The sequence below is a fragment of the Phodopus roborovskii genome, unplaced genomic scaffold (genome assembly GCF_943737965.1).
Source record: "Phodopus roborovskii unplaced genomic scaffold, PHOROB, whole genome shotgun sequence".
NCBI classification, from domain to species: domain Eukaryota; kingdom Metazoa; phylum Chordata; class Mammalia; order Rodentia; family Cricetidae; genus Phodopus; species Phodopus roborovskii.
Window position 1 is genome coordinate 6,923,698 of NW_026126418.1, and position 25,744 is coordinate 6,949,441.

Below are 25,744 nucleotides of genomic sequence, written 5' to 3' on the forward strand. Positions count from 1 at the left end.
TTGGGTTTATCCTTGTAGAACTCTGGACATTTCCCTAGTGCTCGGTTTCCCTAGTGCTGAAGGTTTGTACTTTTTAAATCAATTAAAGGCTATGTATTATAAAAACAGTTTAATTCCTTTGTACATTCATTTATTTATTGGCATTTAGTTACTATTCAACATGCAGATTGTTACAAAATGATGCAAGAGTTCTATGTATACTTTATCACTACTATTCTGAATAAAAATTAGATAACATTTCTCATTTAAGAAATTTTTGAATAAAATGTTAAAAAACACACTTGTTAAAATAAGCCATACTTAGCATTACATTAAAACTAGCATTAATTCATACAAGCAAAGCATAGCATAAAGATTTTCAGTAAATAAAAATCAAAATATCATTTATATCACTACTATGATTTAAAAAGTAGGTATAAGAATCAGTGCACCTGAATCTGAGGGGCTTTTTGCTAAACTAATCAAACAACCTTCTGAGAAAGGATTTCTTGGCAGGAGTCAAGACTTTCCCAGAACCCTTTTTGTGGAGTGATTTCATTGGAGGTTTTTGTAAGGGCAGACCTCTTTTGGGAGTTTGCAATGCTTTTGCAATCTGTATATGCTCATTGCAGTAATATTTGTTGCTTCCTTCTGACAAGTGGATGAGCGTGCGTTCTGCCAGATCCATGCACTGGGCATGTACCCAGTGCCCATCTCCATGAGAACAGTAGATCATAGCAGGTTTATTGAGCTCAGTTGAATAGAATGGAACCCAGGTATTGATGTCCACATCACAAGTAGGGCAGCATGTTATCCAGTAGCCGGTTACAGACTCATCATCCTCATCATCTTCATTGTAGGTGTCAAATTCATCATCACCATCAAAACTGGTTGCCTCTGCACTAAAACAAAATTCTTCTGAATCGTCAAAGGGAGTGGAGTCCCCAGGGTCTTCTGTTGATGTCTGACTGTTTGTGAAGATTGTCTGCTCTTCAGTCACATCATCTTCAGAGCATTTCAACATATAGAAATAGAATGCTTCTGACATAGCCTGCTTATTGTCTCCTGGTATGCCAAGGAAAACAGTCCCATTACCCATGCTGCTTCCAAACCATATTTTGCTATGCTTAATATCTGGGGTCCAATCTGGGGTCTCCATTTCACTAATTTCTATCCTGTTATCCCCTAGAGAGACAATGTTGCAGACCATCCTTTTTTGATTTTCTATCTGATAACCACCAACAATAACAAATTCATCATTATTTGTTTGAGTAAGGATTGCACTGGAGACAGAGATTCCTCCTGGCAAGACTGTGCAATTCACTGCTGGGCTACCCAGGGGAAGATCTACCCTTATTCTGTACAGGTTGGCAGGGCGGATGTTATTGGCAAGTGAGTGTCCTCCTAAAATGTAAATAGTATCATTTCTGGCAATGGAAACATGAAAAGACAGCCCATCCTGAAGTTCTGGAAGCATGTATGATGTAGCACACCCAAATTCAAAATCTACCAAGAAAACATGAGGCAGGCAGTCAACTACACTATTCCATTTTTCTGTGGTTCTCTGGGTAGAAGGCATGTACGATCGTCCTCCGAAAAGAACACCCATACTTTTCCCTCTACTATATACCACATCAATGGAATGCCCATATCTGGCTTCAGGGACATCTCCTACTAAATCTTTCTCTGTGCAACGGAAAGTAACTTTTTTGTTATTCTTGCAAGCAACAGACATGATATAAACCTTATCGGAAAGCTCATTGTTTGGTGTTTTCCCTCCGTGGATGATATATTGATGCTGTTCAGACTCTGAGCTGCCTTTGTATGAACAAATAGCTGGGTAGCGAAGTGGTGGGAGGTAGCAGGAATCTTTAGAGAAAATTGCAGGTTTCAGTTTGAGATGATTTTGCTTTATATCAAAATGGAAGACTCCAGTAGGGCAGGATCTCTTGGGCCAGCCTTTTTGGCCAAAGAAGAAGACTTGGCCATCAAAATTCATCAGTGAGAAGCCTGGTTGAATTAAGGCTATGTTATGACCCACTGTTACCATCTGCAGTGACATTTTTGATTGTGAGGTCTTTTATCTGAAAGAAGTATAAAACACAATAACTTAGAATAACTTTTCATATACATCATTGTGTTTATATTTTCTCACATGCAAAAGGCTTGTTTAAAAGAAAAGTCATTTAACATGCTTGTCCTAGAACTGTAAAGACCCCAAGTCAGGAAGTGAAGAGCCACACAGACCTTTCCTACTTAATTCAATCCTAGCTGCTGGGACATAGTTTAGTGGCGGACTCGCTTCGCTTTGATTTCTGGGAATTGTAGTCCTTCTTTCCTAGAGAGCCCGTGCATGCGAGCCAACAGAACTACATTTCCCAGGAATCCGTTTTCCATGGTCTGTCTCCTTGTTGCTTCAGGACTGGAGCCTTCAAGGCTGGCTGGATAAAGACTCCAAAAGTGCGAAGTGACTAGATGGGCGCCAAGGTGACGGACAGCTAGGGAACCGAGGTGAGAGCGCGCCCCTCTGCCGACATCAAGGCTCTGGAAGGCAAAAGTACCAGGAGGGGCTCCTGCAAACCGTGCTCAGGAATCCCCGCAGCTTCTTCTGGTACTCTTAGTGGGGTGTGCTGGTAGGAAGCACAGATACTTTCCCCAAAGTGTGGTTGCCTGGAAACCACAGACTGAAGGGAAGCCATGGTTGAGTTGTCTTTACTGACTCCACTCTGGATCTATTGAAGCAAGACTCAGAATGCACTCTGCGGACTCGTCGCTTGTTGGGACAGGGAGTTAGGAAAGTTGACTGTCTTTCAGAACCAAAAGACGAGTCTCAGAATACCTAGCACGCAGAGGGAGAACCAGTTTGAAATGATATTTTATCCCCACTCCTGTACTTACTAACGGTTGCAAGCGACACTTTAGAAGACCCCGCCCCATTTCTGCTCATCAGCTTTCTTCCTTGTTTTGAGGATTCTTTTAGCAAAGCAGAGACAGTTTCTAAACTATCCACTTCCCCCGCTGCTCCAACCAACACCTAGGAATTGTCCTGTTTCAGACCACTTTCCAGCCCACAAACTGTGAGATGGTTCTTGAATAATTTTATATTGAGTGCAAAGAGGGCTCCTTTTTGTATTGTACTGCTATTAAGAAATATTTATTAGATAAAGGTAACTTAGGAAGTTTGTACTGCTACCTACCTTAGAGAGAGATGAAGTACTCTTCCTGCTTGTAGGTGTGAAACACTCCCGTTCTGACACTAAATGTTGAAACAAAATAAGATAGACTTTTTATTTTTAATAAAATAAGTTGTTTAAAAAGCAGAATAAAACAAAGGTCAATACTAGGACTCAGTGCCATCAGACTATGTTCAAATCCTGGCTGTCACTTCGTAGTTCACAACTTTGAGCAAGCTGTTTAACTCTCTGTGGCTCTAATTCCTCATCTGTAAAACGAGGTAATTTTACCCACAATAGGTTAATGTCAGTTATGATTAGCAATTTAAGACTTGTAAAGGACTCAGAATAGGGCTAGAGCACAGTAAATAGTAAATACCATTGTCTTTGAACTAATAGCTAACACGGCTATTAGGGCACAGTTATCTGCTGATAACAACAGCACACATGAATGATGTTGGAGATGTTTAGAAAGGGCTATAGGATGTTGGGATTTGGTGGGTGGCTGTAGACAGTTAACCTTTTTTATTAAGTGGATTTGTTCTTTGACAGCTTCATACATGCATATAGTTCATTTTGATTGCTCTCACTACTGCCCTCTTTTATTTCTCTCCCGCCTTTGTCACCCCCCCCCCCAATCTTTTCTTCACATTTCCCACATTCATGCCTATTTTGTTTTATGACCCACTGAGTTTAACCAGAGACATCTGTGTGACCATGGGTTTGGAACTGTCTATAGAAGCTTGGAGTGCTCATGAGTGGGTGCATATTTGAAGGCAGTGACTCCTTCTCTTTCCAAATCTATCATTAGTCAGTAGTGCTGCAGAGTGGAGCAGGACCTCTCGAGCCCCTTCCAATCCATGATTGGCTGTTGATAGGATCTTGTTCAGGCCTAGTCTTAGAAAACCACAGCTACTATGAGTTTACGATCACAGTGTCTGTGTCATATCTTAAAGATAGCATTTCACAGCACCTCTTTCTTCTGGCTCTTAACACTCTTCTGAGCAGTAGAGGGGGTGCTGTAAATGATAAACTCTTGAAATAATGATAGTAGGATAAATTTATAAGTCAAAGGTATTGGTGATGACAAGGGTTATTTTGTTCTTTTCACTACTTCTCTAACCCATCACTGTGTGCAGGATCCAAAGTTGGATTTTATGAGTCTAAATCTGAAAACTCTACCACTTAGTTTCTTTGTAACTGTGCTTGGCAACTTACTTTCTCTCTTTTGTCTGAAAATTGGGATAATATTAGTACCTATTCATTGGATTGCTTTGTGAAGTAAGTTAGCATGAGCTGAGTATAAGGCATGGTGCCTGGTGCACAGAAATTGTCAGCAAATGTTACTGGACACTATAATTTTGTTCCCCTTGCCAATATTCTTTGGACCATGTAGTATCTGTGGTTACTCTATGACATACATGTTTTATGCCCTGAAACACTTCCTTAGTTTACATATTATTAATTGCTAAGCATTCTCTTATAGCTAATACTTATAGTTTACTTGAGAGAGTCCTCAAGACCTGATCTTTTAATATTCTTCATGGGCTAAGTCAAGGGAGGAAATGGTTCCTGAGAAAGATTATTTCTGGAGCTAAGAAAGCAAGCCCCCCCCCCCCCCACTTCCTCAGGCTGTGGTGATTTACAGATCCAGTAGCTTTCTCTGATTGTGAAATAATATGGGAAAATGCTTAATTTATTCCTTGGCTTTTCAAGTATGCATACGAGAGGCTCTTCTGTCAATTGAGAACTTTCTGTCCATAGGAATTAAAAGAGAGTTGATCCCCAATTCAGGAAGTGAAAACCACAGGTGGTCTAGGCAATTATACTCTACATGCAGAGTGATTATTTTCAGAGATTTGCCCCATTTTGGATGGAGGCAGCACTGAGTTCAAAGCTTACTTATTTCAAACACCCAGGAAAACTGATATAGAACAAGCTGTACAGAACCAATTGATTCCAGATCCTAAGGAAAGAGGGACAGGGAAGGGGAGGGGGAGAGGCAGGTAGGGAGAGGGAGAAAGGGAAGGAGGGAGAGAGATAGAGATAGAGACTGAGAGAGAAGTTTCATTGTAGCTCGATGTGCCATGTGAAGGTCAGAAGGTCACCATATGATTTGGAACCTTATTGATTAAATAGAAGCAGTTTCTTGAGCAATACACAGGGAAGATTGTCCATTTTTTTTTTTTTTTTTTTTTTTTTTTTTTTTTTTAGCAAACTTGGAGTCCTAAAAACAGTAAAGGGAGCTACAGTGTCTCTTCTTGTAACACAGACAAGTGTTTTCTCATTGAAGTCTTACATGATCTGTCTTAGTCAGAAGATTCATTTATTGGAGGTGTTTTAGAATTTTTGACACACCAAGTTGTTGAAATTTTGGTTTGTGGGCAGGGATATATTTTTACTGGAGTTGACAATTGTACTTTTTCCATGGCTTTAATATAACTATATTAGTTACATCTAGGTTTTTAAAATTGTTTAAAAATTATGCTAGATCTAAAATAACCCATTAAAGTTTTCTCTTTAAATAGACAAAATACCAAGCAGGGGGAAAAAAGACTGCTTTTCAACTAAGGGGAATTTCAAAGTCAACACATTAAAGATTCTTTTTAAAAGGAAGAAATATGGGGCCAATACCCTTAACACAGCTTCCTCAGCTCTGTGCTAGCATTCCCCAGCAGGGCAATTTTCACTTATTCGCTTTGAAGCCAGGGCATAGTTGAGTATCAGAAGAGAAGTAATGGCATGAGGTCTGGGTTTGTAGTTTCCTGTGTTGGAACTGACTTTCTCTCCAAAGATAGATAGTGTACTCTGAAGCACTAAGTCTTACAGATCAGCATTGCCTGTGTTTCCTGACACCAAACTAGCAAGTACAGCATGCACTGCAGCTACTTAGTGTGTGAATTAACACTGCTTGCATGGCTAATCAGGTTTGAGGCATACAGTATTTGATTTCTGCCAGCATTAAAACCAGGCTTAGGCCTGTCTGCCCATGCTGATGTTGGAGGATCATTTACATCTCAAGATTAATAATAACACCCTGAAGGAAACGCAATTAATCCTTGCAGTAGCTTAAGACCAGAAGACCCCATACTTCCCAAATCTACAGCACATCTTCCCTACCCAGATGCCCTGTTCATCCGTTACCAGCATATTGCTTTAGTGTGGCATCAACAGTCTCTTCAAGTTTATAAACATAGGTTCCCATCTTTTAGCTTTGCTAGAAAGGAAGGTATTAGACCTACCTGAAGGCCAGAGGGGCTGCTTATCCCTCTCTGAATCCTTGCAGCTAAATCAGGAATTAAACTCGGCACTTGGGGAAGAATCACTGACTGTTTGGTATGACTGTGGCAAGCTGAAGGCTGAAGGTTAGAATGTTTGCCTGCTTACAGATGTTCCAGTGAACACTGGTGTAACAGGAGTAACTGACTGTGACTCCCCCACCCCTTTGATGGTTGAGAGAGAGGATATCCACCAGGGTGTTACCCTCAAGTTTAACCATTTCATGACTGACAGATTGAAAATGTAAGTCCTGAGTTACTAGTCATCTGTAAAGACAAAGTCTAATTGAAACTTGGTTTATTAACATTAAAAACGTTCTAGATAAACACAAAAGTGAGTATCACTAGCTTGGTTTAAGTGAACACTATTGTGAATCAAATGGTAAATGATCTATTCTGAGGCAGAGTTCACAATGTCTCTTCTATGACCCATTTTTTTTTTTTTTGTGCAGACTAAGAGGGACGAGCTCTAATTATTGGAGGGGGGGTGGGGGCTCTGTCCATTTCAAGTTAGGCAGTTGTGGTGTAATGTCATGTAATGTCAAGTGTGATGATGCTTGTGGAAATAGGGGTTGTTGTTTTCCTGAGTAGAGTCATCTTGACTCTCAAGTCTCCTAGAGGAATGTTTACCTCATGTGATTGATGGAGAAGGTTGAAAGAAGGTAATTTATGAATGGTCCTTAGTTAGAGGCACAATTGAAGCTTCATATGGCCTTGTTAGCAGAACCATCTTTGCAGTTGTAATGGTTGCATAGGATTTCACTGAGTATAAATATTTCTCAAAGCATCTGATCTACTTTGTCATGTAATCAGCTCCTATGAAGCTTAGATGACTACAGGTAGTAACTAGGGGTGAACTGATCTGGTGAACTGATTTTGCTTTCATCACCCACAGTAGAGTGACCTTTATGTGCTTCAATTTTCTTACCTGTAAAACAAGGATCTGAGTGTTGCTGGACAGCACATGTGTGGAAAAGAGGGTTTGTACAGTAAATCTTGATTTTTGAGGGTAAGTAATGTAATGTGTTCATTTATATAAACAGCTGCTTAATTTTATTTGGAAAATGTTAAGATCTGTTTTAGGGTTGACATTTTTGTTTACAAAAATATTTTAATGAGCATATTAGAACAGCAGAAGAAATGGGAGGAGGGACATATTTTACATTGCAAAATTATTATACATAAATTTAAAAACATCTAATTCATAATTTTGAATGCCTACTTAAATATTACTTCAAATACATTTTAAAGATCAACAGATTTTGTTGAACTGAGATACAGCTTCTGAACCTTATTGAGAATACATCATAAAACATTATATATTCCAAATGAAAACAACAGTGCTTTGCTAGGATCTAAGTAACTACCAGCAGAGACTTTTCTTTTTGAGACAGTGTCTCAGCTATTCCAGGCTGGCCTCAACCTCACTACATAGTTGAGGATGGCATTGAACTTCTGATTCTCTTGCCTCCACCTCCCAAGTTGTGAGATTATGAGTGTACACCACCACACCCAGTTTTTATTGTACTGGGGATGGAGCCCAGGGCTTCATGCAAGTTGGTGCAAGTTGATGCAACCAAAGGAGCTACACTCTCTGCTCATCATGAAGGCTTCTTTTCTCTCGAGTTATAAAATGTACTAAATCTTAAGCAAATTAGATTCATAACATTGTCAACATGTTTAAATGTTTAAATAGTACAATGACTTCTCAAGTTATAGTGGTTACATTGAAGAACAAAGAAAAATCCTTGTAGAAACACAGAACACAAAGTTTTTGGGAAAAGCTGAGCATCACATATTAGTGGAATTGCGGTCTTCTGGGATCTAAAGGTATTACGTGGAAAGTCCCAGACAGATGCAAGTTATAAATTTTAAGCTGTATGGTGCCCTGAATAACACAGAGAAATCTTGTAGCTTTCTTCTGCATCCTGCCTGGGACAAAAGTCATTCCTTTGTACAGTGTATTCACACAGTTAAGCTACTTTCCTGTTACTCACTTAATAGCCTCTTTTGTTAACTGATCAATTGAAATGACCTTATAGTGTTTGTGTTCAAGCAATCCTTGCTTTGTTTAACTGTGGCCCCAAAGCACAAGGGTGATGAAACTGGAAATTTGAATATGACAAAGATAAACTATAAAGTGCTCTCTTTAGATATCGTCTCATATCACCACAAGAGAAAGGATAAGCATTGTATGAGGAGGTATTATGAGATACAGAATGATCATACTTATATAGATTTTATACAGTACAGAGATTGTGTGTTTTTTAGGCACTCTTACTTTGCCTAATTTATATGTTGACCTATATTATAAGTATAGATAGGAAAACATAGTCAGTGTTATCTGCAGTTTCAGGCATCCACTAGAGGTTTTTGAGCATATCCTTTGGATTAAGGGGCACTATTGACTTAAATCCATGTTTAGTCATGTAGGGGATTAGGAAAAAACAAACAAAAAACCAAAAAACCAAAGTCCTTGCAAACCCAGATCTCAGACCTGCACTTAAGCAGCATGTATAATAGAATGAAGTGGCAATGTGTGTGTGTGTGTGTGTGTGTGTGTGTGTGTGTGTGTGTGTATGTTTGTGTGTATGTATGTGTATGTGTGTGATGGCATGTCTGTGAGGTCAGGATAATCTGGGGAATTAGTTCTCTCCTTCTACCCTATAGGTTCCAAGGAATGAACCCAGGTTGTCAGGCTTGTCAACAAGTGCCCTTCCTTGCTACCCCATCTTGCCAGTCCAAGACAGCCATTTTTGATTGCCAATGAACACACCTTGTATTCTTTTCACCCAAACTTCTCTGCAAAGTTCTTAGATGCCCATCAGGAAACCACAATCATAGGATACTTAGCCCATTTTAAAACCTTGAGGCAGAATCAGATACCAGCTCTTACTGGAATATATTGATTTATCCTTTTCAAATAAAAAAGAGTGGAGAACTAAGAATACCAGTCAACTTAATTACAGAATAAAAATAGCTTTATTTCATGGAAGAGATAAAAGACTTAGTAATAGGATAGACTGACATTGTAATTGGACAATAAAGGAAGCATAATTAGAAAAAAAAATGATGAAAGAGCTTCAAGTCCAGGGCCTTTGTTTTTATTATTCAAACTCGTTAAGGACAGAAAGTTAACTAACTTTCCAAGGGTCTGTGTGCTGCAGGGTCTGTGTGCTGGTGAGTGGGGGATGACAGAGGAGGAACACCAGTTTGTGGACTCTCAACTTTGCTCCCTTTAAGGTGGTCTACCTCGGTTCTCTAAGTAGAAGAGCAGCTTCATGGTGTCATGGGAACGAGGCCAGTGGCATTTTCTCATAGCACTGAGATAAGCATGGATGTTAGGCCTCAAGTGGTGGGGCCTCAATGCTTAGGGAAGAAGCAATAGAAATAGAGTTTGACTTGTCCTGTGAATTGCAAACTGGAGCCATGGCTGAAACTGAGAAAAGAGGAAGGAAACGGAAGTAGAAAAGGATGTGATCTACAGTTAGGGTGATGGGCTGTCAAGAGCAGCGCATGTCAAATGATTTGTCACTTTTTATTTAAAGCACTTAAGTAAGTCCCCCACCCCCACTCCCAAGCACTGGTTTTTTCCTCCAAAAATTCCCTACTTTCTGATTCAATGTGAGGCTATTGCTTTAAAATAAAGTGGCAAAAATGTCAACGTTTTGTAATGTGCTAGAAAAAAAATAATAAAACATTTCCTTGTAGATGGAGAGGGGTTTGTGATTGTTGTCTAGGCAGAGACCATGTTGGCAGAGGCTGTTTGTGTGTTTGCACAAGTGTGATCAGTTGTGTGCATGGATGCGAACGAAGCTGCAAATGGAAGCATTGCATTCTTCCTTAAAGCCCACTTGTTATTCCAGTCATAGGAGTCTGAATTAAAAATCACTCAGGTGCACGTCTCAAATCTTATTTCTTTTAAGAGAATGCCAAGTGAAAAGGTCAATTTTATTTGCAAGATCTGGCATTTTGAAACACTTAGAAATGTATTCCTGCAGGCCATGTTGACTTAGTTCCCTGGTTTACACCTGCTCCTGACCAGCTATGTGAGTTTTGCTTACAGCGGATGTTCTTTCTGGTATCATAAAAGTGCTGTGCATTGTGTAGGTGGCTAGCAGGCTCAGGAAAACCTAGAGAGGGGACAGCTAAGCAGGGTGCCTCTCTGTCAAGAGTTGTCATACAATACAGAGACTGTAAGTGTCAACAGGACATTGCCTATCAGTGTAATGGGATTATATATGAGCTGATACATCTCTTCTTATTGAAACATTGTACAGGTTTTGAGCTATGAAGCTGACTCAGATACCAATGCTTCCTCTGGATTAGAAGCTTTACCAGGGGCAGTGAAAAAAAGGTTCACAGAGGCATACTTAACTATTGTCTGTTAAGTCACAATTGCAGTCAATGACATTTCTGAGGCTAGGGTACTGGCTCTGAACATGGCTGAGACGTGTGCAGACTTTCCTGGTAAATGGACTGTCTAGAGGTTACTAGTGTGCTTCCAGGAGTTTAGCCAAAGGTAAGTGTAGGGCGTTTATTTGTGATTCCACATAGCTATGTATGAAATATGAATTGAGAAAGGTATGGTACTGAAAAGGCAACCTTCCTGATTTCAAGAACAAGTCCCTTTTTTTGTCTCCTCTCTTAGAAGTAGAGAGTAAGTGGGGAAAGGGAATTTAAATGCTTAGCTGTATACATTTTCTTTGTTTTTGTAAATTAATAACTGTAATTAAAAATACTTTATAATTAGTTCGACAGCCTCAGTTCCTTAACACCAAGATTTCCAGACTGACTTCAGTTGCTGGGAGGAAGAACATATTTTGGAGAGATAAATTGATTTTATGCAATCTGCTGATGAGCAGAAAGGCTTAATGAATGGTCTCCTTAAGAAGCATTATGACAGTGGCTTGGGTGGATGAGCAGGAAAAGAAAGCAAGCTTTCCAAACAGTTTTTCTGCTTAAGCATGCACTTTTGCACATTAGTGTTCTTCCTATCCCCCAAGTGCTCCTGCAGGGAGAAAGCAGTCAGCACACCAGTCCCCAGGTCCTCGGTATAAGTCTTGCAGCTACTTTTCCATCCCTAAGTCTCCTTGGCTTTATTTGCCTTTTCTTTGCTCTTTTGTCTGCACTTCTAAATTTTTAATTTTGAGATAATAATAGGATAGATTCATAGGTGGCTGCAAAGAATTGAACAGAGAAGTCCCATGTATCCTTGGTCTAGCCTTCTGCAAAGTAGACCTCTTGCATAACTAATATAAAATTTGGGAGATGGATATTGGTGTGAGCCACAAAAAATATATTTGGATTTCCTCAGTTATGTGTGCACCCATTTGTGTGTATCTCAACTATATCATGTGTAATTTTGCATAATCACTGCCACATGGTGATATTCAGCTATATGCCACAAGACTTAATATCCATCCTTGTTCCTTCCACTTCCTTAACCCCAGGTTAACAGGTGCATATATATATATATATATATATATATATCCTATGGTTTAATTTATATGACATTCATAAAATGTAATTATGGAAGTGGAAAACACATTAATATATATAATTACATATTTTATGAATGTCTTATAAATGGAACCATAGGATGCATATATACCTTTTAACCTTAACTTCACCCAGCTTATTTCTTTTGAAATCTAAGTTGCATGAATCAGTAATTTGTTTCCATCTTATTGCTTAGAGTTATTCATTGATATGCCTGCACCACAGTTTGTTTAACCATCACCAGTGTAAGGATAGTTTCCAGTGTTTGGTTGTGATGAACAAAACCGCAGTGAACATTAGTGTGCAAGTTTGTGTATGAAAATACTTTTGTATTTTTCCAATAGCTATGATACCAGTCATCTTTTCATGGTTTTAATTTTCAGCCTCTTTAGGAAGGAGCCAGGTGTGTGTTTGTCGAAGCAGTCATTGTGATATCTACAGTCGTGGTTAAGCACTTACTAAGCCTGCACTATTTTTCCCACTTCCTCCCCTCTCCCCCACCCCCCTCCTGCCTCCAACCTTCCCACCCCCATCCACTCCTCAGAGGGGGCAATAAAGTCTCCTCCTTGGGGAGTCAACAAAGTCTTTTTTTTTTTTTTTTTTTTTTTTTTTTAAGATTTATTTATTTATTATATATACAGTGTTCTGCCTGCATGCATATCTGCATGCCAGAAGAGGGCACCAGATCTTATTATAGATTGTTGCAAGATTTGGTTGCTGGGAATTGAACTCAGGTCCTCTGGAAGAACAGCCAGGGCTCTTAACCTCTGAGTTATCTCTCCAGCCCTGTCCTAAGCCCTCACTTTTTAACTGTGTGCAGTCTTTAGTATGGGTGGTGTGCTCTCTTACTCTTTTCTGTAAGATGACATATTTGTCAGGGAGAGTGGTTAGTGATTAAGATATACCTGCTTCTAAGACCTGGACCTCGAAGACTGTACATCTCTTTTTAAAACTGTGAGGTCAAAAGTAATACCAAAGCCTTTTCTGCCTTTCCCCAGATGCGTCCTTTAACATTCACTGCAGAGGGTTATGCATGGGAGATCTAGGCCCAGATACCTGTTTATACTCTCAGCCTTTGGGTGTTAATGAAGCATTCTCTCACTTTCATGTGTTGCAAAGGCATGTCACTAGAACTTTACAACTTGAAGTGTGGTGTAGCCTTTGATGCTGGAGTTGTCTACTTTTAGCTCATCCTGCTTTCTATCCTATAAGCTATGTTTTGCTTTGTATTTCTGCTGTCTTCTGACTGCTTCCTTTATTTTCCTGGGTGTATTTATAAGTCTGCAAATATATAGATCTATAGATTTATTGGTCGCTAGAGTGTATGTACATACTCGTCTTCTATTTGTATTGAATTTAAATCAACTGGGTTGTAGTTGGAGGCATGAGTCCACTCATCCAATGTTAGTTCTGTTCTTATTTTGTTTTTATTCCTCCTGGAAACAATCATGTATCAGACTCAAGAAGAATTCCAAGTGGAAGGAGAGTTTTCATGGTACTCTACAGTTAGAAGGTAACTACTTTCTGCTGTATTCTACAGTTAGAAGGTGACCGCTTTCAGCTGTACTCTATCTACAGTTAGAAGGTGACCACTTTCCACTGTACTCTATCTACAGTTAGAAGGTGACCACTTTCCACTGTACTCTATCTACAGTTAGAAGGTGACCACTTTCCACTGTACTCTACAGTTAGAAGGCAACCAATCACTTCCACTCCTGTTTAGTTTTCTGACCTGAACACATTATCATCTTCTGTTTGCCTTCTCATATGGAAGTTGACAACCACTCTCTTTCTCCTTTAGATTATAATTTAATGATATCATTTCTCCTTTTCATTTCCTCCCTCTAAACCTGCTGCTATGCTCCGGTCCTATCTCCCTCAAATTCCAAATCTCTTTTTTTCCACTAGTCCTATTCTTTTTCATTGTGTCCCTGTTAGTTTCTTTGTGCTTATGATCATAAGCATCTCTTCATGGTTTATAACATGAGAACTGTTCATGACAGCTCATCAGTGGCATTAGTTGACAAAACTCCAGATGAAATTGCTTTTCCTTGTTTGTCCACATTCATTCATTTGTACTACATAAGCTCCAGGTAGCAGTTATTTCTGAGAATCTAAAATTCTTTAAAAAACATAAAAAATGTATATGTATGATTGTCTTTGTGTGGGTATGGTTATGTGATTCCAGTGTCCAGAGAGGCCAGAGAAAGATTTTGGATCCCCTGGGCTTGGAGTTACAGGTGGTTGTAAGTTGCCTAACAAATGGGAAATGAACTCAGGTCCTCTGGAAGAGCAGTGAGTGCTATTAACTGTTGAGCCACATCTTCAGCCCAGAAAATCTTCCTCTCTTCTAGATATGGTGTAAAAAGACACTGGAGACTTAAGGGGCAAGTGCAGGGTGGTTGCAGTTCTGTCAAGGAGGCCACCTCCTCATACCTGTTCTTTTCTACCTTACGGACCAGTCACAATATTGTGGTTACAGTACAGTTCAATCTTTTGGAGACTACACTGTTTATACTAATATAAAGAAAGGATAGCCACCTTTGTGACTTACCAAGGTTGATGGCTCTGTTTCCTTAGGTAAAAATTACATTGTGGTGTGTGCTCTCCTTCATCTCCTTCAGAACTGTATCATGCAGAAGGAGGTTCTGAGAAACCCAGAACAGCTCCTTAGAAGTTTATTGTTTTCAAGTTGCAATGGGGCACATCACATTTTTTTTTTTTTTTTTTTTTAGCATTTTTGAAGACATACAACCCTGTATTGTTAAGAGACCAGGCAGTACACAGTGAGAGAAGACTAGTTCATAGGGGCCTGTATTTTAAATATGAGCACTTTGGTCTCAGACAGTTGCATTTTGTTGGGTGAGGTCATTACACAAAGATCAGAAATAGACACTGAAGGTGTGCTGGTGATGACCTTACACTCCACATTTCATTGTAGTATACATTTTGGCGCACTCAACAGTCTGCTCACATGATTCTTGGCTTCATTATTTGATGATATACCATAGGACCTCTGGGAGGTAATGGGGGTTTCCTCTCCCGTCTCTCAGTCAGAGTGAAGGAGAGAAGCCAGCTCCTAACCACCTGGTGTTCAAGTGACATTAGTAGTCAGAGCAGAGCAGTGAATGTTCTCTATTTCCTTTCCAAGGCTCTGATGACGAGAGTGTTCTTATAATTTACAGGTAGCTATTTATATGCCTTTACTTACCATTATGCTCTACACCTTTCATGTGGTGTTCACAGCATAAAACAAAACCAAGCCGCCCCCCCCCATGAATCTTGTTATCTAGACAAGCCTCTCTCTTTTTTCTTTTAGAAAAGTATTTCATGATAAAAATACAATATCATGTGGGTGGTAAATGAAAGACATGCTTCCGTCTAGAAAACCACTGGCATTTACATAAACCACCAGACTGTCTGGTAGGGCGATCTGCTTTGTCAGTCTCTGGGGACCCTTAACGTTAAGTTCCTAATGCTCTTCTAGTAATAAAAGATCTAAATTGGATGATAGGTACTTGTAAACTTCTTCAACTGTTGATAGTTGTGAGAGTCTTAAAAAAGCCAACAAATGCCTGGATTGTTCCAACACAGAAGTGAAATGAGAACCCTTGAAGGAGTTTTCCCTCTGTGCTGTGCTCTGTGTAGCCTGTTCATCAGTTGCCTTTGGTAGTACTGAGATATTCTGAGGGAAAATATTCAAAATATACCCATGGAGCTTTGGAAAGGAGCCTTAAAGGAATTTTTGTGACTTTTTTCTTTTTTTTTCTAAACCTGACTGTGAGAAGACATTTGCAGCATTAGAAACCATCTTCTTCCTCATTTGTCATCAGGAAGACTGTGTTTCTGAGGTGGACACATATTTTGTCCTCAGAGCAGTCTTATAAGCCTCATAGAGCTTCATGATTCTGTAAAACCCACAGGTTCACATGTGTTTCAGAATATTTTGGAATTTAGTAAGGTAGGCAATACATATGACATGTATTGTACAAATCTCCAGGTGGGCTGGGAAAAGGCACCCTATATGCAAGCCAATTAGGGGTTATTTTTTTTTTAAACATGATTAGTCACACTAGGTAGAAGAAATTGGAGCCACAAATAACTGTCATGTTAATTCAGATCAGGTCTTGTCAGTAAATGAGTTTGAACATCATCTTCAGAAAACAACTTATTATTTAATATTTAGAACTGAGGCTTAGGAAACAAGGCTGAGCCATTACAGTGCCCCTTCCTAGATAAGAGGAAACAGGTCCAGAGATATCAAGTAACTTTCCCAAATGTTACTTGATCTGGGTTGTGGCTGTGTGGCTGTTTGAAAGAACAGACTAGATTTCTACTTCCTAATGTGGTGGGATGCCATGGATCTTACTGAGTTAAAAAGCTACTCTTTAGCATCCGTACACAAAACAATCTGTTTGTAGAGAATAGCATATATTTCCCTGTTTTTGTAAAAGTGTATATAATCATAAACATTTATAGGGAAAGATTTAGAAATATATTTACTAGACTTCTTACCAAGTTTATAGGTGGGATTGGTGAGATCAGGGGACAGTTAAGAACACCTTTAATGCTTTTTATGTTATACATTCCTGTGTTGTTTGTATACTAAAGGATGATGACATCTATACTAGAACTATATCTAAAAAGGAAAGTGGGTGAAAAAAGTTTTATTCCTTTTTAAATGAAAGATGATCTCTTTTTAAAGATTGATTTTTATTATTATGTGTGTGTGTGTGTGTGTGTGTGTGTGTGTGTGTGTGTGTGTGTGTGTGTGCCAGAGACGTCAGATCCTTCTGGTGCTGGAGTTACAGGCAGTTGTAGTGTTGGGAACTGAACTCTGGTACTCTGTGAGAGCAGCACTGTGGAGCTTTCTCCCCAGCTCCCGATTTTATTCTTGTTTCAGAAAAATATAAAGAAGCTTGGTGCTGTCTTTTCTTACCATATGGTGTGGTGATCTCTTGTCCCCTTTTTATTATTCTGTATGTATTACTTTGGTAGTGTTTATTCTTCTTAATGTAGGTAGTTATTTTCCCCAAAGTTTTATCAAATAACATTTTATACAGAATGAATGGAATTAAATCAGATATGATATCATTGTTATGTTGGAAGCTTCACCCCAGCCCCTGGCATTCATATAACCAAAGAGTCTGGGATGTTGGGGTGGAAGTTCTACCCAAGCCCCCTCCCGTACCTCTCTTCAAACCCTGCACCTCAGAAAGCCTGCCAAATGATGACCCCTCCCTAAGAGAGATGCTCAAGACCACTCCCACAGGGTATTTAAACTGCCTCCCAGAAAGTAGACTGTTTGTTTTTCTGGTCCCCCTTTCTTGTCTCCTCTCTGGGGGACTGGGAGGCCATCCAGGAGTGTTGTATCCATCAAATGTGGGCTTTTTCTAATTTGGTTTGACTTGGTCTGATTTGAATTGCTGTATCAGTGAATAGGCTTATTGGGTACAGAAACTTTTCAATCATGAGTGAAGACTATGTTCAAACTGCAAAGAATGAGACAGCAACATGAAAGATGAATTATGTGTGAAGGGGCCAATGGTGTTATGAATGTAATGTTCAGCTGAGTAGAATGAGTGCAATCTTTAGAATGTGAGAATTATTCCATATTCAGGCCATGTTGGAGTCTCAGTTCCAGTCTCCATACTGTAAACACATACAGGTGATGTGGTTTCAGATCTTTTCCAGTCCATTGACTGAGGGCTTGATAGGGTTCTTGGAACTCCCTATCCAAGGACAGGTGAAGTTATTGGCCAACTTCAGTTGATTTTTGTCAAGTCTGGTGACATTTTGGCCACTGTACCTGTTCAAATGAGCATCTTTAGCTCTATACTAGGCTGCTAGCTCTATGCCACACTCCAGGGTCTAAGTATTGGGATACAAGAGTGAGAAGGTGTACTATCTTTCATTATTGTGAGTGTAGAAGCAGATGAAGAAGTATGTGTACAGTGCTAAGTGTACAGTGCATTGTGGCATAAGAAGTCACAGCCAACTCTTCCCATGTGTGGGAAGATCAGAGAACCTCAACTCTGATCTGAGTTTTGGAAGAGAAATGTGTCCCAACAAAAAGAATGAGAAGATTGAAATGGTTCAGTTTGACTTTGTTCAAGGATGTCAGGTACTAGAGGGATTAAAATTATTCAATACACCCTCACTGGCTCAAGTAACATTTGGGGTAGGTTAGACTCATTTTTAGGCATTTTCAGTAGGGCTGCCAATGGTTTTACCAGAATGTCAGAATTCTCAGACCTGCATGTGCTAAGATAGGGGCAGGGCCACTTCTTGCTAGACATAGTACTGCAGTGCTCACAGTAGATGGAATGAAACATGATTGGTGGTTTAAAGGACTTGAGTTCAGGGATTGGGCAGGCATGCTTGGCTCTGTGAACTTACTTGGGGTTATGGAAGCTAATACTGAAGCATTCAGAACAACACCCCAGACACAGTAAGAGCTAAATAAGTTACTTCTCCATACCAGCTCCTATTGTTATTGTCAGGGCATGGGGTGGTAGTGGTGATGGTAGTGGTGGTCAGTAGATGTCCTCTTGAGATTTTCCTCATGTTGAAAGATTTTTACTTTCTAGTTGAATTATGGGACACTATTCTTGTGACTTAAGCATATAACAAAAAAGCTCAAATCCAAACCAAAATAAGTACAGTTAGCAGCTCATCAGCACAGACTGCTTAAGCTTCCAGCTCTTATGCTGTAATCCACTGCTCTAGCAGCAACTCACCTGCCTTCTGGGGCCCTGAGTTCATCCATCACTTCTCCATAGTGTTGCTGAAGCTGCCTTACTCTCTAGCTTCTGTTTTTCTTTGTTTTGTAGAGTGGTCCTGTGAATAGGAATGCCTGCCCAAATCCGGAGACCAGAGATAATGGATGAAGATCAGTTAATGAAAGAAGTCTTGGATAAGTTTGTTAATTGTCCTGAGCAAACATACGAAGAATTTCTGAGCACTTTTACTTACCTTTCAAAAGGTAAAATATTGAAGTAAACTTTTTTCTATAATATTTTTAATTAATTATTTGGGAATTGCACATTATGAGCCCTGAGCAAACTCACTTCCGATTTCTCCCAGGTCTGCCCACCCCCTCTCCCTTGTGATGTTCCCCCTTACCCTAAAAAAAAAGAAAAAGAAAGAAAGAAAAGGAAAAAAATGGTAAAAGAAAAGACAAAAAAATCAGTTTGTGTTGCTTATACAGTCACTGGAGCATGGTCAAGTTCCCAGTGGCCAGCCCCTTTAAGAAAGTTGCATGTTAAAGCAACTGCATCACCCCTAGAAACCATCAGTTGTGGAGAGCTACATGAAATAAGCTTGTTAAAGCAGCAGATAAATGACTTTAAGTCTGTGGCTTTGGTATCTTTTCAGAAAATCCATGAACATTCTCATTCAACTCCTTAGAGCACATGATTTTTACCAGAGACTTTGTGACTCATGGGTAAAAACACTGTCTTTTTTTTAATATTTATTATTTTTTATTATTTTGCATATTGATTCCAGTTCCCTCTCCCATCCCATCCCTCTCTCCCCACCTCCCCCCTTTACAGGGAAATCAATGCCTTCCAGGAGGTATCATCAAAATCTGTCAAGTCATTTGGAGTAGAGACTAGGTCCTCCCTCCTGCCTCTAGGCTAAGGGAGTATCCCTCCATGGGGAATGTGCTCTCAAATTCCTTTCCTGCACCAGGGATACATCCTGGTTCCACTGCCCACAGGGGAGACCCATGTTCAGGGGTTCTGAGTTGGTCCAATGCTGGTTTCACAGCTATAAATCTGGGGGTCCTTGAGCTCCCCCTTGTTCAGGTCAGCTGTCTCTGCGGGCTTCTGAAGCTTGGTGTTGACCCCTTTGCTTATCACCCCTCCCTCTCTGCAACTGGATTCCAGGAATTCAGCTGAGTGTTTAGCTGTGGGTGTCTACTTCTGTTTCCATCAGCCACTAGATGAGGGCTCTATGATGGCAGATAAGTTATTTATCAATCTTATTACCAGGGCAGATAAGTTAGTTATCAATCTTATTACCAGGGCAGATAAGTTAGTTATCAATCTTATTACCAGGGAATGGCATTTAAGGTAGCCTTTCCACTTTTGCTCAGATTGTTAGTTGGGGTCATCCTTGTAGGTCTCTGGACATTTCTCTAGATTCAGTTTTCTCTTCAAACCTATCATGGCTCCCTCTATTATGGTATTTTGTTTTGTTTTTTGCTCTCGTCTATTCATTTCTCGACTCAATCTTCCTAGACCCACATGTTCTCCTCTCCTTCCCTTCTCTGTCTCCTAACTCCCTCTCCACTCACTGCCCTCTCCTCCCACTCCCAAAAGGAGATCTTGTTCCTTTCCTCTTCCGTGAGGGACTTTGTATGAATCTCTTAGGATACAAGATTAACTTAAAAAAAAAAAAATCAGTAGCCCTACTATATACAGTCGATAAAGGGGCTGAGAAAGAAACCTATGTCTTTCCTAATTCAAGAGTTGTGTTGAAATATGTTGAAACAACAGATGGGTCAAGAAAGTATTAGCTATTCATGTGATTTTATTTTTTTTTAGTTGTTAAAAGTAAATTTAAAACTAAGATATTCTCCACATCTGGATTTTGGTGTGATCATTTACCAGCTATTTGACTTTGATAGGGTTAGTTACAAGAAAGTGGACTAATCATGGCACCTCCCTCAAAGGATGCTAAAGACTAAGGTTACACTGTGCAGAACTGATCATATTGGTTAACACATTGGGTGTGGTTATCATTGCTGTGATGATGGTGATACTGATGATGAGGATGGTGCTGAGGTTTCTGTAGACAGGAAACATTCCTTTGACCGAGGGTGGTATAGCCTGAAGTCTAAAATAAAAGTATGCCTGCTCATTCTATATAGTGTTGTTTTTGAATTGAGCCAACACTTAAATGCTTAATAATTTTGTGAAAAATAAATTCTAGTTTTTTTTTAGGTCACATGAAAGTATCTGGTGTCTGTGATTTCTCTTATAATAGTGTTAGTTGGAGCTCAGAAGCCCCTTCCTTGGAGTGCTTTAGTTCTATCTGAAAGTGTGTGCACATGCACACCATCTTTACTCACATGCCTGCCTTGGAGTGCCTTAGTTCCTTCTGAAAGTGTGTGCATGTGTTCTTCACTCATGTGCATTAGAGTTGTGTCCATTTTAGGTTCTGCTTCCAGTTGTCACTTTCAACGCTGGCCCTTTCTGGGCCATCAGTACACGTTTGAGATCTATGTAAGGTCATCAGCCCTCCATGGAATTACACATTAGACTCATCTGAGGGGCTTTTGGACTTTGTTATTATAGAGTCCACTCTGTAGCTCAGCTGGGCCAAGGAACCAGCATTTTGTAAAAGCTCCTCTGGTGACTTTAATGTGTATCCATGGTTGAGAATAGGGAGTTTCCTATCTGGAAGACCATGACCTTCATAGTAAACCTGATCTCCTGATTTGAAATCATGACTCGTGAACTAAACAGATGCAAAAGCAAGAAAATTCTAATGCAGAGAAGCAAAAGGGACTCTGACATTTTTGTTTGATTGTTCAAGGTACAGGTTGAATACTTCTAATTTGAAAATCTAAAACCTGAAATTTTTCAAAATTCATGATTCCACAAGTACAAAAGTCCACATCTGAGTTAAGTGTGTTAACTTAAGCCAAGTTATGGTAAAAATACCCATACATTAAAAATACGGTATGAAATTACCTTCAAACTAAAATATATAAATCAGAAATGAATATCAAGTTTCAACTTGGGTCCTTTCCCTCTCCCAATCTCATTTTATAGATATATTAAAAAATTCTCAAATATAAAAAAGCCCAAATTTTGAAATTTGAAGCCCTTTCAGGTTTGGGTTTCCCATACTCTTCCTTCCTTCCTTCCTTCCTTCCTTCCTTCCTTCCTTCCTTCCTTCCTCCCTCCCTCCCTTCCTTCCTTCCTTCTTTCCTTCCTTTCTTCCTTCCTCCCTCCCTCTGCCCTTCCCTCCCTTCCTCCCTCCCTCCCTCTCTTTCTTTCATTCTTTCTGTCTAAATATTGTCAATTCTGACTGTATTGGGCTCTTAGTGTAGTATTGAATCATATTTATCTGATAGTCAAAGAATAACATCGTTATCTATTTTGTTTACACATAAACAAAACACGTAGGCTGTGAGTTTTATTTACACTTGAGGGGAGTCAAGAATTTAGGACTGTTGATTAATTTGGGAACTGTGTTAATGAAATGTTTTGACATGATATGCAGATCATGTCAGAATGACAATTAGTCTGTGATCTTGGGCTTTTAGCATTTTTTTGTTAATGAACTTGGGTTTAGGAAGTTATTTGCTTCCTCTGAGTCCAGTGATTTAGTTTTTGCTTTCTGGACCCAACTCAGGCAATAGGAATGACTGGCATGAGATGGTCCAAATAAAAATAAAACTGGAAGAACTAATGAAGTTTGAATCTATATTACTTTAGATATTATTTGTATAGCTTATTTTATTTCTGCCCCATGGAATTGTAAAACCTTAGCATTAGCAGGCCCTTTATGTAGTCTGTCTTCAGATTCTGATTTGGTCATTGCATGCCGAGAAAGAAACTGCTTCAAATGTGGTGACTTCCTTTTGAGTTCAGCATGGGGCTCCAAATTGAGCTGAAATAAATGATGATGCGAGCCACATAAACTGCAGCTCCCAGCATACTAGCTGCTTTTTCCTTTCAAAATATCCCTAGGCGCCCATTCACATTATAAACTAATGACCTGAAAAAATTCCTCTAAAGCACAAAGAGTTGTATGTACAAAAATATGTCTTAAATCAGTAATTGTCCTTTTCCTCCCTTGAAACACTTAAATACCTCCTGAAAGACCAAACAGTACTTGGGGACATGGCTCAGAATTGAGTGATAGCCTGATCCAGGCCAATATGCTAAGAAATTGTGTTGTTTTCTTAAAGTTCCCATCTCCCTACCTTGTTTCTAGGCCCTTCATTTGTCTCAGTATGTTTGGATCTTTTGCATTAATCTTTCTGCTCACATACATGGTCATCAGGCAGACTTAGGCACATTTCCTCAGTAGGTTCAAGTTCTTAAGTCCATTACTATGTCCATTGATTGACTGTTCTATTTATGTTTATAATAGTTATATGCCAAAATGCTTATGGGATTAATTTCCTTTAGAGAAGTGTTAAGAGGGTCAGTAATCCCATTAAACTTACTTCTCTGGAAAAATTAAACTATAGGCTTTTTGAGAGAAATTCACATTGTTGCTGCAGACCCCTGAAACACAGCTGGAGACTCTTACTATCACACATAATTCTCACTACATTACACTGAAGTTGATTATATTTTGGAGACTTTTATTTTTTTTTACAACTCTAGATTTTTAAACCATGGTACAGATTTGATTATAAATACAATGTTTTATCAAAATGTCTAGAGATATTAATTACTAGTTTTAAACAGACGAGTTATAATTAAATTCTCAATAGTGTCTTCAGTTCAAGAGGATAAATTAAGTTGGAAGATATGTGTTAGAAAATCATTGTGTGGAGTTTTGCTTTTCTCATCGTGGAGACAGTATATGTTGTTGACATTGTGGATAAAGAGAAGTACCAAGTTTCCAGTCCTCTGTATCTCTTAAGAACATTCTAGAATATCTAAGTGGAAAAGTTTTTTTCCCCTCTATTTGTTAATTTGTATCATTGTAAGGCTTTTGAAAATGTGATTTTTTTTAAATAAATACTCATTCACTGATTTATTAAGTTGTTCTTTGTTTCCTTAGAGTCCAGGTATTGTTTTAGGTACTAATGACTCAAAAATAGATAGAATATAGTTTGTGTTCTCAAGTACTCATAGTCTGGTGAGAGATGAATAAACAAGCAAGAAGTAATGCTGTTATGTGAACACCATCTGTGAAGAGACATTCCTACAGTACTGTGAGAGTGTGCAGGGAACATCTAGGCTGTCCATTAGAGAGGGTGAGTTGAGTCAGCTACTGATGGAATTAGCACTTGCCTTGTGTCCTAACACATAATAGAAAGCACAGGAAGTTTTGATACATAAAAGGAGAAGCTGAGAGAGGTTGAAATGCATGGGTTGGCATTGATACATTGGGGTCATGGTTTCATTGGTTTTAGTGTTAATATTTGTATATGTATGTATACATAATATGTATATGTATCTGTCTATGTTTGTGTACTTTTGTACAGTCAATGCTTTTAGGCAACAGTCATTCTAGATGATGTTGTAGCCTTGCTTCAGTATGGTTTAGGATTCTAGACTGCTGAAAGTTGTTTCTATTAATTTCCTTCCACAGCACTGTTAGCACGTGGTCTGATTTTATAGAGCTGCTACATTGATGCTCTCACACAGAGTGTGTAGTTAAGAAGGCACTGGCTTAGAAATTGTCATGGAGTCTTCCCAGATTCATCTTGTTAGGCACAGTAACCCTGAAGCAGTATGGTTAGGATGTGGTTTATTCTCTACATATGATACAGGTTTGGCCCTGGTTTGGTGGGATTGAGTTGGTGCAACTTTTAAGGGATGGGGCCTAGTGTGAGGTAATTAGGCTGATGGGTATGCCGACTTCAGAAAGGGATTGAAGATTTTCTTTGGAGTAAGTGATTTCTAATTAACATAGGTGATTATAAGAAGAGCAACACTGGTCTCTCACTGGTTCTTGGCTTCCTATCTTGACTTGGGTTTTCTCCCCCATCATGTTCTTACACCATGTTGTACATGGCGACATCTATCATGAAGCCCTTATCAAGTCACTAGCATTACCCTCAACAGATATTGGTACGTGTGCTTGAATTTTCAAAATGATGAGCTAAATAAATTGATTTTTATAAAACATCCAATCTCAGGCATTTTAAAATAGCAACAGAAATTGTACTAACACAGAGTATTGCATAATAATCACTAATCCTGTTTCTAGTTTAAACTCATCTATGAGTGCACTCATGTACAACTTACAGCCATTGTTCTGATTTTGTGCCTTAGGTAAAAGTATTAATTTCCATGAAAGTTTCCTATATTTCTCACCATTCATCTTAAAGGTGTTTGGAAACTAAAATGGAGGGTTTTTGAGACAGGATCTCATGTAGCCTGGGCTGGTCTCAAACTTGCTGTGCAGCCAACTGTGACTTTGAACTTACTATCTTCCTGCCTCCTCCCCTGAGTGCTGGGATTTGTGGTTAGAGACTGAAGAATATCTGCTGTCATTTTATGATTAACAACTCTTTAGATTATTCTGTTCTAACTTTATTATTTCTGAAAATACCCAGGGATAAGCTCCCCAAGGGAGTCTTTTTTGCTCTACCTCCCTTAACCTGTTTTATTAAGTAGAAACAAATGATTTTTTTTCAGATCTTGATGGAAACTTTCCTTTCTCATTTCTTTGTGTTTTTCTCATTTCATTTGCTATGCTTTCTTCTTAGCATTGTATTTTTCTTGTAGCATATCTTCAGGAAAATCCATTGCACACTAGGTAGAACATTCTGTGTTTGAGTGTCCAAGACAAATGGTGGTGTTTTGGCCTTCAAGTTTCAAAACCTCAGTAGGTTTCCACTTTGTTCATAGTTTAATATCTCATACCACCACAGAGACTAAATCTGTATCTTTTACTCAAACATGCTTACATGACGAGGTATATGCTAGTTTTCTACCTGATCACACATTTGTGGGATGTGTGGGGGTCATGTGGTTTACGCTCACACAGGCTTGTCCTGTCCAGCACAGTGGCTACTGGCCAGAGGTGACTGTTGAGTACTTGAACTGTAGCTTGTGCCACTGAGAGTATGGGTCTTGATATTTATTTACTTTTAATTATCTTAAA

At 39.1% G+C, this 25,744-nt stretch overlaps 2 protein-coding genes across 2 annotated transcripts in view; one reads left to right on the plus strand and one right to left on the minus strand.

Moving 5' to 3' along the window:
• Window positions 1-434: 434 nt before the first annotated feature.
• Rag2 (recombination activating 2) lies at window positions 435-2,048 on the minus strand. The gene has a single exon (XM_051184109.1). It carries the CDS (start codon window positions 2,039-2,041, stop codon window positions 458-460), a length of 1,584 nt encoding a protein of 527 aa, XP_051040066.1. The 5' UTR covers window positions 2,042-2,048; the 3' UTR covers window positions 435-457.
• A 321-nt stretch (window positions 2,049-2,369) lies between these two features.
• Window positions 2,370-25,744, plus strand: part of Iftap (intraflagellar transport associated protein) — a 70,101-nt gene continuing 46,726 nt past the window's right edge. The window contains exons 1-2 of the mRNA XM_051184110.1: window positions 2,370-2,490; window positions 18,766-18,917. Coding sequence (XP_051040067.1) covers window positions 18,785-18,917 — 133 coding nt within the window. The 5' untranslated portion in view covers window positions 2,370-2,490; window positions 18,766-18,784. The remainder of the gene's footprint in view (window positions 2,491-18,765; window positions 18,918-25,744) is intronic.

Excerpts from the sequence above, each read along its gene's own strand:
- Rag2 (XM_051184109.1), bottom strand. The coding sequence starts at position 2,041 with ATGTCACTGCAGATGGTAACAGTGGGTCATAACATAGCCTTAATTCAA.